The sequence below is a fragment of the Callithrix jacchus genome, chromosome 1, assembly GCF_049354715.1.
Source record: "Callithrix jacchus isolate 240 chromosome 1, calJac240_pri, whole genome shotgun sequence".
Taxonomy (NCBI): Eukaryota; Metazoa; Chordata; class Mammalia; order Primates; family Cebidae; genus Callithrix; species Callithrix jacchus.
This window is the reverse complement of record NC_133502.1, coordinates 64,235,256-64,251,351: the sequence shown is the minus strand read 5'-3', so window position 1 is coordinate 64,251,351 and position 16,096 is coordinate 64,235,256. Positions and strand designations below refer to the sequence as shown.

Below are 16,096 nucleotides of genomic sequence, written 5' to 3'. Positions count from 1 at the left end.
TTGTACTTGATTCTTTATCTTAAGCTGAAAATCTTAGTTGTTAAAACATTGGCATAGTTCCTCATTTGCTTTATCCTATGGTTTATTTAAATGGTTCAAAAATAATGAGCAATACTAAATAACAATAAGACTAGTGAATGTGATTTTAGATTTCTTTGCAACTCTCTTTGTCCTTAGAGTATATTCTACCAGTGTTGGGGGTGAGACTTCTCCCTTGTCATAGTTCCCATTTTGGAATCCTGTAATATTTTGATGTATTAAAAAATACATAAAATTTTTGGTCAGGCATGGTGGCTCATACCTGTAATCCCAGCACTTTGGGAGGCCAAGATGGGAGGATCACTGAGCCTAGGAGTTTGAGACCAGCTTGGGAAACAGAGTGAGACACTGAAACATTAAAAATGTTGTGTTTTAAAGGCACTTGAAATCATTCTAACTATGTGATTATGTCACCAATTTGATAGTTATGTTCATTCATTTTACTTTGTTTTCAATATGGGGGAGTTTAAAAAAAATTATTTGAAATACATATATATGTGTATATATATTTTTTAAATTATTTGAAATACACACACACACACACACACACACACACACACACACACACACAATTTTAAAGACAAGGTCTCACTGTGTCACCCAGGCTGGAGTGCAGTGGTTTGAACATGGCTACTGTAGCTTCTACTTCCCGGACTGAAGCAATCCTCCTGTCTAAGCCTCCCATATAGCTGGAACCACAGGCATGTGCCACTGTGCCCAGCTGATTTTTTTAGTTTTTGTAGAGGTGAGGTCTCGCTTTGTTGCCCAGGCTGGTCTCAAATTCCTGGGCTCAAGTGATCTTCCCTCCTTGGCCTCCCAAAGTGCTGGGATTACAGGCATGAGCCACTGTGCCTGGCTACAAATTTTATGTACCTTTTAATATGTAAAAATATTACAAAATGCCAAAATAGGAACTATGACAAGGTAGAGGTCTCACTCCCATCACTGTCCCCTCACCTTGCAGGAGCCACTTTCGTAAGATCTTAATCCTTCTAGTACTTCTCTTTCTAAATATGAGTAGATACATGCACATGCACACACTTACATACACATTTGTATTTCTCTCCCTTTCTTACACAGAACTAGTATAGCTTTTAAACTCTCATATGCCTTGGCTGCCCCCCCCCAACTTAATAATATATCCGGTCGTTCGTGTATAAAGATTTCCATTCTTCCCCCAGCTGCGTAATATTCTATTGTGGGGATGTAGCATAGTTAATTCAGTAAGTCCACTATTGATAGACACATTATTTTCAAACTTTACCTATTAAAATAACATGGAGTGACTAGCCTTGGGCATGTGTCATTTTGTATTTTTGCCTGTGTATCTCTGGGACAGATCTTTAGAAATAGGGGGTTGCTAGGCGTTGTCAACCAGAGAAGCTTATTAGAGACTCCATGCCTAGGGCTTTTACTGGTTATGTAGGCAGGTACCTGGGACATTCCAAAATTCCAGATTCCCAGAAGGAAAGCAGCTATTCAGCATAAGCCGTATTGTTTGAACAGTTAAGGCACAGTGAGTCACTTTTATCAGTTAATGGTGAGAACCTTTGCAAAATCCAAATTCTCAGACACCATGCCAACTTTGTAAGCAGACTTTCAGAAGATCACAGTCAGAGCTGCTGTGTTAACTCTTTTTGCACAGCACCATTTTGATTTCTCCTAGATCTACCTATTAATAGTTCCATTCAAATTTTGCCCATTTTTCTATTAGGTTTGTGATCTTTTTCTTCTTGATTGCTCTTTTTATGTTAGAGATTTGGGCCCTTTGTGACATAAGTTGCAAATATTTTTTTCCAGTTTGTCTTTTGGCTTTGGTCAAAGTATTTGTTGTGGCTTTGAGTCATAGCTTTTCCCACTCTGAGGTTACAAAGAAACTTTCCTACCTGAGCTTATGTTTTCATTTTCTACATTTGGATCCCTAATTCATTTGGAATCTGTCCTGGTATACAATGTGAAATACGGATTCTATTTTCTTTTTCCAGATGGCTATCCAGTTTGTGCCAGCATCATTTTTTTAAATCTATCTTTTCCTTATTCATTTGAAAAGCTACCTTCATCAGACATTTACTAAATTTAAGTGTGCTTTCGGGTCTATTTCTTGACTTTGCATTCTGTTCTATTAGTCTATTTCTACATCAATACCATGCTTTTAATTAAACTTTCTAACATTTTAAAATATCTGGTAGGGCTAACCTCCCTATCACATAACATACTGTTCTTATTTTCAGAGTATTCTTGCTTCTTTTTGCTTATTTATTTTTCCATATGAACACTTACTAGAAAACATGTGTTGATAGTTTAAAAATGTAATGTATAGATTTTAAATGTATACATTAATGGAGCAAGAAGTGACATCTTTGAGTTTTAATCCTTATCGTCCAATAATACTGTATGTCTTTCATTTGATTAAGTTCACTTTTGTGTCTTTCAGTACTCTCTTCCAAGTTTTCCTCAGGTGGCATTTGTGTATTTCTTGTTAATTGTATGTCCTGTTTTTTCATTGTAAATTCCCCTATTCAGTTTTGAGAAACAATCCTTAATGCTTACATGACAGATTTGATGTTGAAACCCGGCATGTGTTTATTGGTGACCACTCAGGCCAAGTAACGATCCTCAAACTGGAGCAAGAAAACTGCACCCTGGTCACAACATTCAGAGGACACACAGGTAGGATCAACAGCAAAATCATCATGTGCTGATAACACAGTGAGATATTGCCTGCTGCATCTACTGATGTTCAGATATGTTTTGAAAGTGGCAAAGTACAATCCATGCTTGTGCAAAAGTACACATGATATGCTTAACCAATTTCAAAATGGTTCAATAAAATGTAACATCAAACATTTTTCTATATAATCCAAACAAAGAGAAACCAGTCTATTTTGAAAATGTTGATACTTTGGTTCTCTGTCATATTGCGCCAGAGAAAGCCAGTGTTGGCTTACAATAATGAAGCATTGTTTGAGACCACGTGGCCTCGGATGGCTCAAATCCCAGAAGGCCCAAACCCCAGAAGGTCAAAAAGACAGCTGCCTTGGTCTGACCTTGCCCTTCCTGGAGTTAGAAGATGGTGTACAACAAAGATTCCCATTTCCAACTCAAATGAAAAGACAGGTATACTCTTTGTGGGTAGCTAGACTTTGTGAAAAAGGTCAAGTTCCTCTCCAACTTTCCTTTCTTTGTATTCTTTTCAGTTTAAAACCCAAGGTCCCCTTTATGTTATTGGTCTGCTCAGGGTCATTTAAGCAAGGTAACATAAAATATTCATCCTTAGCCTTTGAAAGACTTCATAGATGATAATGATTAACTTTTTACTAGTAGTTTTAAACTACTATTGACTCTAGAATACATTGACCCTAGAAAATGAGTCATTGCCAGTTTTCATGGTTATTTTCTCTGTTTTTTACTGGCTACCAACCCATGATTTTGTGCAAAACAGGATATCCTGAGTTTAGATGTTTTAAGAAAAAAGTAGGGGATAGAGGATGTAAAATTGGGTAGTACCTAGATCATAAAGGGCTTCCTAAAGGGAAAAAAATGGAATGCTGGAATAAGAAACATATAGTAAGGAGAAAATTGAATTCAAGGAAGAAGATTCATAAAAGATCAACTTTATTTATGCCTTTGGGAGGAAGAACACATTGAAATATACCCTATGGATAGGACCCTGGTCTTCCCTCATGGAATTTCTTTTTTAGCCACTCACCAAACTTTGGCCAAGACTGGGCTTAGGGGTCTGGGGGGCACCCAGAACTGTCCCACCTCAGAACTCTTAAACTTGTGTGCTTCATTGCAGACTCCAGCCTCCTCATCCTCCAGTTCCCTACACCTTTACTTTGTTCCACTTATGGTTTCCCCTTGTGGTACATTCCAGCCCGCAGTCCCTCCCTTTTCCCAGCACCTCAGCCCTTGCATCACCTTTCCTCCCAGTGGTGCATTAATTCACCCATGCCTTCCCAGTGTTCTCAGTTCTGTAAATGTAAATATTCTGCCTTCTTGACAAGCCTTTCTGATTCATACTAACTCTCTACCTTTTCTCCTTGTGCAGCCAGCTGCTGAGTCTACAGTAGTCATGCTGCCTTGAGGCTTAGACCATCATGACCATTGCACACTCATGATTTCCTCTGCAGAGTCATGAAGTTGCCTAATAATCCCTCTCCCTGTTCTCAGTTCACTCCTTCTCCCAGGCCCCTAAATAGAGACCTTCACCATTCTTCCCAAGCCCCTGTCTCCATCTCATTCCTTGCCTCGTCCTTCAAAAGCTATCAGATAGAAGCTTTTTTAAAAAAACATATTTCTTGTCCACTGTATATTCCCCCCAGCCCAACAAACAAATTTTCTTCTCCCCATTTCTCCTCTTCTCCGTGCAGGAAAGCTGCTTTCCTCTGGCTCCAGGCTATTCTCAGGGTCACCATACCAAAATAGATTGCCTTGGTCTCTCTTTTGACTAACTCAGCCTTCTCCATTTATTAACATGCTTATGTTTCTTGCCTCTCTGGTAGGAAAACAAACCAACACCCTCTCAATCCCATGTCTTATAGCAATTTCCTTCTTATTCTCTTAATAGCAATGTTTTTTTTAAAAAAGTGGTAAAATGGAAAATTTACCATTTTAACAATTTTTAAATGTGCTGTTCTTTGGCATTAACTACATTCACACTGTTGTACAATCATCACCACCTTCCGTCACAGAATCCTGTTCATCTTGTGAAACTGAAACTCTCTTCCCTTGGATATTAAGTCCCCATCCTCCCCACCTTCCTGTGCCACCCCCCACCCTGACCCCACCATTCCCTGGAAACTGTTATTCTGCTTTCTGTTTCTATGAATTTGGCTAGTCTAGGTGACTCACAGGAGTGGAATCATGCAGTATTTGTCCTTTTATGACAGGCTTATTTCACTCAGCATAATGTACTCAAGGTTCATCCAAGTTGTAGCAAACAACAGTGTTTCTTAGAAGAATATAATTTTCCCAGCTGCTTCATATTTTTCACTTCCAATTTGCCTTCCAGCTCCCTGCAATCTGGTTTGTCATTATTACACCACTGAAACTGCAGTCCCCGAGGTATCCAGCGGCCTTCTGAGGCATGCTGTAAACCTTGTGGTACTTAACTTTTCAGCAGCATTTTACATTGTTGCCATTCCTTCTGGCTGTAACTGCCTTCCTTTGGCTTTTCTTCCACTACGCTGCTGGCTTTCTCGGGCCCCATTGTGGTCTGTGGCGTCCAGGATCTTCCCTGGGTCCCCTTCTCTTTACACTCTGTGTTGTCCCTTGTCATGTCAGCCATTCCTCCCAGCCACAGAGTAAAAGGCACAATCATTGTCCTCAAATTCTTCACAACCCAGTGAGAGAGAGAGAAGCTGAAGCACAGTTCTAGTGCATGGTGGCAAGGGCAGGCAGGGAGTGAGCACCTTGTGCTTCTCGGAACACGGAAGGGCAGCCCTTTTGAAGGAGGCGGAGGCAGTTAGGGATGGCCTCCTCGGGAGTCATTGCCTGACCTCAGATCTTTGGGGATGCATAAGTATTGAGTTCATGGAAAACAAATGAGAAGAGCACCTCAGTCAGAGAAAACCAGCGTGTTCAAGGCAAGGAAATGTGCAAGAGCATGGCTGTCTTGAGAACTGCTATCACTCTTTTTTTGGTGGCAACACTGAGTATGAGGGAGGGAGCGACGGGGAGGTCAGGGTGAAGGGGCAGCCAGAAATCACTTCCCATCACTGAGGCAGTGCTGGCACATCACTGAGACTATTAAAGAGTTTGAAGCAAAGAAGGTAACCTGATTGGATTTTAAAAGATTGTCTGGCAGTAGAGAGTAGAATTGGAAAGCTGGTAGGGAACTGTCTCTTGAGATGGGACCGTGGCAGTGGGAAAGTAAGGAGTGGATGGATTCAAGGTAGAATTCAGAGGTGTATTCTGCAGGCCTGATAATGGACCTGATGGTTTCCAGGTTTGCTTTAGGCAGGAGTGGCTTTCAGCCTGACCTCTTGAGTCTCCAGTAATCAGGCACTCACCCACTCACCCAGTCACTGTATGGCAGCTAATAGGAGCCCTCTGAGTTTTATATTGTTGCCTCCAGGTCAGAAAAGGGGCAGTAGCGGTTTCTAAGCCTGTTGTCAGCCACATGTGGCTCAAGGGTCCCATGTTTTACAGGCTTGTTCTGATATGAAATATGACCTTGACATTGTGCCTTATCTTTCTTAAAGAGTTTAAAGCATTTTCATTTTATTTTTATCAAGAAATATCTTAGAGAAAAACAGGAAATGGCCCAGGAAGTTCACTAACGGACAGGAAGGCAAATGTAGCAGGTCAGATCGTTACCTAGTCGTTATTCCTAAACAGTAGTATCTGCCCATCACGAATGTGGCTACAACACAACTCATTCCTGTAAAGCTAGAGTGAGGGCATCTAAGAGAGTCCATGGTGGTTTCAACATATTGTTGAGCTCTTCCTAAGTGGTAGGCTCATTCTGGGTCCTGGGAGGTCCCAAATACAGCTAGTCTCAATTCTGGTAAAGGGATTTTTGAAAGGACAAAACGAACACCCTAAAGTTAACCCAGTTCCATTAAAGAGCAGCTTTGGAGGTCCCATCACTCCAGATGCAAACTCAGAAGCAGACAGGTCTTCAGTATGTGTCCAGAGTCATAGCCTTTCACCTCATCACTCTCTCTCACAGTACAGAAGGTCATACAAAAATGTGGGTTAATGAGGGGATCGACCTAGTAGTCATGCACAGAGGCCAAAGCATAACGTTTTTCTAATCCCTTGGGATTTAGGAAACTAGTTTTATGTTCTTATGCTCCCTCTGCTGGTTTTCTTTCTGGAGCTAAATGCCAAGTATCATAGTTCTCTGCCATTTCTGCTGTTTCTGCAGAAAGTAGAATGTATTTCTGTGAAAAAGTCATAAACTAACTTTAATAAAGAAGAAAAAAATCTTTTTTTTTTTTTTTTTTTTAAGACAGTCTTGCTCTGTTGCCCAGACTGGAATGCAGTGACAGTGGTGTGATCTCGGCTCACTGCAACCTCCACCTCCCAGGTTAAAGGAATTCTCCTGCCTTAGCCTCCGGAGTGGCTGGGACTACAAGTGCCCGCCACCATACCCGGCTAATTTTTGTATTTTTAGTAGAGGCAGGGTTTCACCATGTTGGGCAGCTGGTCTTGAACTCGTGACCTCAAATGATCCACCCACCTCAGCCTCCCAAAGTGTTGGGATTACAGGCCTGAGCCACCACATCCAGCCAAAAATCATATTTTGACCATTGGAAATTAATAGTGTTAATAACAGTCTTTTTTTCTTTTATTTCTAAGAAATTATTTTATTAGCATGAACATATTTGAAATGGGGGACTTGAATGTAAATCTGCCAAAACATACTCATTAATGAAGAATTAAATACAAACTTGTTCATGAGCCATAAGGGGATTATTGAAGGGAACAGTGTAACTATAACAAAAATAACTAAACAAACTAAGAAAGTCACAGTTCAATGCAAAGATGCAAGTTCTTATAATTTAGAACTTCAATTTTTGTTTAAGGTGGAGACTCACACAGATCCAGTTTATATAAACTGCAGGTCAGTAGGTGTGAATTGTCATCATATATAGATATGATGGTGCCAGGATATGTGAGTGAATAAAACAAGCATAATTTTTGCCCTTACCCATCTTCCAGCCAGCATGCATTAGACCAGTGGTTACAGATAATTCATCCAAACATTATGAGTAGCAGGCACTGTGGAGCCCTGATGTGCAAAGTGGCTTCTTTGGAAGCAAATTACAAAAGATCCTCTCCTCATGCAAAGAACTAAAGGGGAGGGTTCCCAAAGAAGGGGTTTTAGTTTTGGTTTTTTCTTTCTCTTCTCTTTCCCCTCCCCTCCCCTCCCCCCTTTTTTGAGATGGAATATTGCTTTGTCACCCAGGCTGGAGTGCAGTGGTGCAGTCTTGGCCCACTGCAACCTCTGCCTCCTGGGTTCAAGCAATTCTCCTGCCTCAGCCTCCCAAGTAGCTGGGATTTACAAGTGCATGCCACCATGCCCAGCTAATTTTTCTAGTTTTAGTAGAAACGGGGTTTCACTATGTTGGCCAGGCTAGTCTCAAACTATTGGCCTCAAGTGATGTGTTCACCTCAGCCTCCCAAAGTGCTGGAATTACAGGCATGAGCCACTGTGCCAGGCCAGAAGTGGTGTTTAAATAGCACCTTAAGGAGAAAAAGGAATTACCTAGGTGGTGGGGCCAGTCCAGCAGCATAGAGTGGGAAAATGTTAGCAACCACACAAAGGCAAATGACCTTACAAGTAGTGTTAGGAGCGGCATTATTCTCAGGTTGGTGGGAAACCAGTGATGAAGTCTAAATAGAGTAGCGACATGATTTGCATTTTAATAAGCCACCGTGGCAGCAGTAAGTGGTAGATTGACTGGGAACAGAACAGATGAACAGACACTGAGAGGCTACTGCTGGAGTCCGTCGGAAAGCTGACTTTGTTTGGACTGGGGGACAGCAATGTGTGGAGACAAGGCAGGGAGATTTAAGATCTGTTTGGAGAGCAGGGGTCAGTAGCACTTGGTAACTGAGTGGGGTAGCAGTGACTCCCAGGGCTTCTGTCTATAGCATGTATTGCTGGTGTGTCTGGTGATGGCATTTCCTGAAACCTGGAGCACTGCTGAGAGAGAGCAGGTCTGGGAAAGAACAGCACTGTGCTTGAACTGAACATGTCCCTGCGGTGGCAGAAAAGAGACAGCTGGGTGAACAGTTATGGATCTCAGAATGAAGATACAGTCTAGAGATGGAGGGCATTTCGCTTGACAAAAACCCTTAGAGCAAAATGCAGGAATCAGAAGGTCAGATATTTTATTCAAGAGGCTCTTCCTCTCCTTTAGCCTCATGTTGGCCTGCACCTATTACCCTTGAGGGTGGTGTGACACTCCCTCTGCTGAGTTACCAGATCACACTCTGGGAAGGACAGACCCAGCAGTTTCCAACCCTGATTTTGTAACACTCCACGTGGTCTTTCACTTTTGCAAGGTATGTGGTAAAGGTCTCAAAAAAAAAAAAAAAAAAATTAGTTCCCTAAGCATTTTGGTAATATATATTAAATTTCTAAAAATCTTTATACTCTGATTCAGTTCTACATTTGGGATTCTCTTCTAACTAATTGGAAATGTGAACAAATTTGTATGCATAAAAATGTTCATCTTAGCAAAATATATAATACTTAAAAGTTAAGAAAAATCTAAAAATAGGTGAAATAAGATATATACATGTGTGAGATACTAGTCAGCAACTGTTATATTTATGAGGGTATATAGTAGTATAAATTGTATAATTATGAAAACTTTAAAAAATATTTTGGCAATTTTAAAATTTTGATTAAATACATATAACATGAACTTTACCATTTCAACCTTCTAGGTGTACAAGTCATGCACTATACAAGTCAGTGACATAAAGTACATTCACAGTGTTGGGCAGCCATCACCAATATCCATTTCCAGAACTTTTTCATCATCCTTAATAGAAGACCTGTGCCCACTAAAGAATAAGTGGAATATTTTATTTCTAAGAATTAAACCATTTAATTAAAAAATTATTCTATAGGTCATATTAGGGAGGCCAAAGGAAGGAAGAAGCATAAAATAAAACACTTAAAGGGACCAAAAAGATGGAATAACTTGAAATGAAATCAAATGAAATGGAACAAATGCTTTTTATTATTTAAAATAGAAACACTGGAAAACCACAAGCATTGAAGCCCTGGGCTCTGCCCTCATCATGGGTTGGGGGGTGAGGTGTGAAGTGGGGTGCACTTCTTGGAATGCAGGCTGGCTGAAGGTGGTTTCTCTGCTGCCAGAAGCGTTAGTTCATCAGGAAGCCCTATGTGCAGAGAGATGTAGGAAAAAATAAGGGAGAGGCTGTTTCCATCAGCACCTCTCCCCACCGCATCTCTGATACTTGGTGTCTTGCACAGCCTTCCCATCAGCTCCCACCCAAGGGTGTCCTGGATGCCTCTTGCTTATTGCTCTCCCATTCCTCTCTGCCATTCAATTCACCAGAACAGCTGAGTAAACATTTATTGAGCACCTCCTGTGTACCAGTCACTGTGTGCTGTGCTGGAATACAAAGATACATAACCCAAAGTCTATTGTGGGGACAGATTTATAATCCAACCAAGTTCAATGTAGTGGGGTCTTTGTAACAATAGAGATATGCACAGAGACTGGAACCTCACCTCCAGGAAAGCTTCCTGGAGGAGAGGGTATTTGAGCTGCATCTTGAAGAGGGAAAAAAGTTACTTGGGTGATAAAAGGCAGGACAGGCACTCCAGATAGGGGAAGCAGTCACATATCACATAAGAGAATGGATCCACCAAGCATAGGGTGTGTGCTCTTCTTGTTCTCAAAGGTAATCCCTCATCATATTGTGCATTTTTGGTGGGTAGAGTCTAAGTCTTATTTTATTATATCTGCTAAGCCTAGCATAGTTCCTCCACACAGAAGAGGCTCAGTACATGCTTATTGAACTGATTTGAAATGAATGCTGTAATTTAGCATTTATAAGCCGACTTTAAATGACATCATTGTTAGGACATTTACACAGAGCAGGTATGGGACTCCAGAGTTATTTACTCCCTACCCCATCCTAAAGTTTTTCTAGTCTTGCAGCTTTTCCTTCTTTCTCTTCCACTCTGAGCCCTGGGAGGGTCTGATGAATATACTCTGACTTGCTTTAACCAGATTATCTATTTCCCTTCCTAACTCTGTGTTACTAAGAACTCCCCTTCCTAGCCCTGGCCTGATACAGTGTGGCAAAGCTAGACCTTAATTGATCTCATGATGGCTGGGATAGCACAGAACAAGATGGTCACTGCCTTAAGGCTGACTCAACAAAGGACACTATCACAGAGATTGTATAGATGAGGTCTCTTGTACTGTAATCATTTAGTGAGTAATGCTTCCCATATGCTAGGCACTGTTTTGTGTGCTTATATATATTAACCCATTTAATCTCAACAAAACTGTAGGTTAGGTACTATAATCATCCCTGTTTTACAGATGAGACATCTGAGACACAGAGACATTAAGTAATTTGCACAAGGTACTGTACCTAATAAAGATAGATTTATTTATTTATCTGGGATTTAAGACTAGATTCCGGTTTCAGAGCCTGTACACTTATAACACCATATCTAAACTTTCTCTTCTATCGCCATAAACCATCCTCATCCCATAGTCATCAACAAAGAAAGCAGAGGGACTGCTCTTCATGGCACAGTGTTGTTAGATGTGTAGGTGTATATTGGTCAGGGAAGTCACCTGGCTCATGGTAAGCCCTATTTCAATATTTCCATGTTGATTCTGACAGGATGAACAATGCTTCCAATTAAGTCTTTTTAAGTGAGTCAAAAAAGCCTTTCTAATCATTGTTTTTACCAGTGCCCACCATTATTAAATCTGATAATGATACCTTAAAGAACCTGAACTACCCATTTCATGTGTTATATAGGGGAAATTAAACACTTGTCACCTTTCTCTTATCTAGCCCCTCACTTGTAGTGACTTAGTCAGTCAGGCAAGACCATCTCAGATATTGTCCTTGACACAGGTATGCCATGACCTAAAGAAGTGAGCAGTCGAATAGATGAAAGCATCACATTAACAGTAGTAGTCAGCCAGGCACATGCTTCCTGTGTGCCAGGAACTGTTTTATGTGCTTATATATATTAGCCTATTTAATCTTAACATATTTAACCTAATTAACCCATTTAATCTAACATTAACCCATTAATAGGTGTTGTATGTCTGTTTCATCAGCCAGAAACAAAGCCAAGGGCATTCTTTCATATTCTTACTTCATCATTAAATCATTTGCCCATTTGTCCAGGCTTATTGAGTGCTTGCTATAGGTAAGGCAGGCAGAATTCTAGGTTTTAGGGATCCTGTGGAGAACAAGCCACAGCTCCAGCCCTCCTAGAGCTTCTGTTCTACTGGGGCAGTAGACAATCAATTAAAAAAAAAAAACGGAGTAAGCAGGAGAGTGATGAGCGTAGTCAAGGAAGGTGTCTCTGAGGAGGTGACATTTAAGCAAGGGCTTGTGTGAAGTGGAGAAAATGATCTTTATTTTGCATTCATCTGCTCCTTCATTAATTCAGGAGACAATACAGTTTAACAGACAATACAGTGAGTGGCCTGTCTGCGCCCATCACTGTGTTTGGTTGCTGTTGTGGAGAATGTTGGTGGTCGGGGGAGAAGGCTGGGCTGCAGACAGTAGCTAACCACATATGCACTGGGGGAAGCTGTGTTTATTTTTACAGGGGCAGGGGTGTACACCAGCAGCACTGGTGCAGGTTTAAGAAGATACTAGGAAGCATAATCCCGAATAGTAGAGTTTGGGGTTTCCCTCCCCTTTTTGAGCTTAAAAAAAAAATCTTACTAAGAAGAGTCATTTGAAAAATAAGAAAGTATTCTTCTGAAACAAATGCATGAGAGAAACTTCCCTCAAAACTTTTAAAGTATAGCCCTTCATTAGAACAAATTGATAATCTAAATAAGAAAAATGTCAGATTCTAACAAATTAGGAGCTATTTTATGTTATTTTCAGAATACAATATTTTTTAATAATACAAAAATAGTATTTCTGACATGTAGGCTTTGTGCTCATCTTATGTGGAAAACATTGTCAGTACATAAGGGTTTGATTTACAAGGAGACTACCATAGAAAATCTATTCTAATATTTTCTAGCCATCCACTAGAGTAATCCTAATAACCCACATCTGTACTGCACACTACAGTTTAGAGTGGTAGAGTGGTCCTATGTAATTGATCTAATACTCACTACAACCCTAGGAAGTAGGTAATGGCTAGGTTGATGTTATCATTCTTAGTAATAGTCAAAGTGGTAGTGGTGTTACTGTCATCTGCATTTTACAGTTGAGGAAACTGACATTTAAGAACATAAGTAGTTTGCCCGGAATCTGTAAATTAAAATTCCCAAGGAGAAAACGTAATTTAATTTCTGATATTGTGGCCTAATTAAATCTGATATTCAAGAATAAAAAAATCTAATTGAGCATTTGTAAGCCCTATTTTTTTCTCATCTGTTATTGTCAGGGGTGGGAGGTAGGCAGCAGTTAAGAAAATGTGGTTAATATTTTCGAACAGTGCAATATTTTTAATTCTTCTTAGAATTACGTCTCCCTTTTAAAGGTCAATTTATTATCTTTTAAATTTTCTTTTGGTCTTTACAGTAATTTATGGTACATTAAATGTTGGTGAAGAACACTTTAAGGGTGGGAATTTCCTTGGAGCCAATTTTTTTCTCTTTGGGGACTTGTTTGTTCTTTCAACAAAAATTTATGGTGTGCCAGGAACTGCACTAGGTCCTATCTCCGCTGCATTCACATTTCTTTGGTGGGTAAGAGTCTTACCTTGTGACTGATGTCTGGCTGTGTCTGTCCTCTCAGGTGGGGTGACGGCTCTCTGTTGGGACCCAGTCCAGCGAATGTTGTTCTCAGGCAGTTCAGATCACTCTGTCATCATGTGGGACATCGGTGGGAGAAAAGGAACAGCCATCGAGCTCCAAGGACACAAGTAAGGCTGCCAATGCTTTCATAAGGAACTCTCAGAAAAGATTCTCGGCTAACAGCTAGAACAAAGGAGTACAGCCCAGTATCTATGGCAAGATCCTAGCATGGGAAGGAACATGGCGGGAACACAAATACTGGCCACGTTGATTTATAACTGTGTAAAGCTGTGTTTATATACTTATACCCCATTTTATTCCACAGAGCATCTGAGAGTGCTTATAAAACCATAAAATAATAGCAGCAAATAAATAAAAGGCAAAAATTAGAACTGAGAAGAATGTAACAGTAAAAATTTGAGAGTGAGGAAAAAAAGAGCTTAAAAATACAAGCTGTGAAGGCTTACAAAATTTCTATAATTGAGTTCAAATGTGGCTTCAAGCTCCTTGGCAGCGTATAGAAAAGAGGAGAGGTAAGATCCTTCACAGTACATTTTGTACTTGACTAAATATTTATTGAGTTCTTGCCTTGATTCGTGTTAAGCTCTTCTTCCTTAAGGGTTAGGTTTTATGGGACTGCAATGAAGTGCAGAGAAAGACTTGCATTTCCTTAGAGCAGTTCTCAAACTTTGCTGGGCACAGAGAATCAATGAGGAATTTGTGAAAAGTTGCCCGGTCCCTGTTTGCTAAGATTCTGGTTGTCCTCTGGCGCTGTGTGGATCTGTGTTTTGACAAGCTTCCCAGGCAACTCACCACTGGTGACCCTCAGCCCACACCCTGAGATGCCCTGCTGTCCCTGGGGGAAAAGCCTAATCTTTTTGCATAAAAGAATGTTAGATCTGCTTTACAACTCTAGTGCTCATCATTGTTTTTTACTTATAAAGTTTTCAAAATTATATTGAGCAACCCTTGGCAGCCATAAACAAATGTTGGTAATGCTCCTATGAACTAACTGGTTTTAAGCAATGTTAGCTTTTCCTCTAAATCTGCTTGGAAACCCTAGTTTCAAAATATTCTGCTAAATAATTAAATGTAGTTTGCAGTTGTTGGACATAAACTAAATTTTGGAGGACCCATATACAAATAATTGTTTTAGTTTTAGAATTTAGTGTTAGAGAAGTAGCTACTAAGCGCTTCTTTCTCATATTGGAGAACAGAACAGCTGTCTGGGGTCACTCCTGGCTTGTGGGCCACTCAGACCTTGTCATCAGTTCATTAGAGGAATCGTTCCCTTATGTTTATCTTATGACAAGGGAACACACATCCAGGTTTTGTAGAAGGAGTTCACATCATCCATGTAAGAGAAGAAAAAAGAAGCCAGGGCGCCAGGCACGATCATGCCTATAACCGCAGCACTTTGGGAGGTCAAGGCAGGCAGATCACATGGTTAAGAGTTTGAGACCAGGCTGGCCAACATGGTAAAACCCCTTCTCTCCTAAGAATTCGAAAATTAGCTGGGCATGGTGGCATGTGCCTGTCATCCCAGCTACTCGGGAGGCTGGGACAGGAGAATCACTTGAACCCCGGAGCTGGAGGTTGCAGTGAGCCAAGACTGTGCTACTGCACTCCAGCCTGGGCAACAGAGCCAGACTCCATCTCAAAAAAAAAAAAGCCAAACCACAGTTCTGTTGAATAACACTATTATCATCTAATCTGCCAGGTAATTGCTGGCAACTTGGACTCTCTCAGAGAAGTAAAATGCAGGTTTTGAATGAAAATGACTAATATTTACTGGACTCATTCAGTTTAACTCCTAACTAGTTTTATTTTTACACAGTGGTTTAAGACTGCGAGCACTCTTGCACGATTTCATGCACCAGACGATCAACTACAGCAGGGCTTAACACCAGCATCACTGTGTGCAAAGGGCCCTTGACCTGAATGGAAAATGTGGTTCTGAGAAACTTACACCTACAGTTTGTTAAGCAAGGAAAAGATATGAAGTTTAAATAAGTCTGTTGGTCCTAGAAAAATAAAACTTTAACAAATAGGTCTTTCAGTTTCTAAGTATAGACTTGCCCTTTTAGAAAATGGAATAGACCCTGCTTGGAGTCCATGCTGATAGAATCATGCCCTTAGAACTTGCACAGGTAGGCAGGCAGGCTGCTGAGATAAGGAGCAACTAAGCAGAAGTGCCTTTACACAGGATGAAGGGCAGAGGGCCTTTGCCTGGTGCTTTATTTAATTCAAGCTTAGTAATACGTAAAGTGAGCTCTATGAGGGACTCCTTGTCATTAGGTCTTAGCCCTGAGAGGTGGCTCTGGTATCACAGAGCCAGGAGAGTAAACTTCCTCAGCATCAATCAGTGTCACTCTGTTAGAGTGGGTCTGAATACCAGGGTGGGGATAGAGAAGTCCCTGGAGCTGCTGGAAGTAGTGAGATGGCATGGAAAGGTTTCAGGATCATCTGGCAGAATAGGAGACCACTTTCAGGCCAGCAGGGAACAACTCACAGCCACCATTCCTTCACCCTGAAAGTCAACTGCTGGCATTCAGTGATTCTCATATTTGAGTAGCACCTAATATTTTGTCAAAGAGCTG

The 16,096-nt window shown here is 40.7% G+C and overlaps 1 protein-coding gene across 5 annotated transcripts in view; it reads left to right on the top strand.

The window, feature by feature from the left end:
* Positions 1-16,096, top strand: part of WDFY2 (WD repeat and FYVE domain containing 2) — a 188,606-nt gene that overhangs the window by 142,092 nt on the left and 30,418 nt on the right. For 4 of the 5 annotated variants that reach the window (XM_035297673.3, XM_035297678.3, XM_002742652.7 and 1 more), the window contains 2 exons: positions 2,597-2,709; positions 13,498-13,624. In XM_035297673.3, coding sequence (XP_035153564.1) covers positions 2,597-2,709; positions 13,498-13,624 — 240 coding nt within the window. The remainder of the gene's footprint in view (positions 1-2,596; positions 2,710-13,497; positions 13,625-16,096) is intronic. The other variant, XM_008991611.5, reaches the window with a different exon arrangement.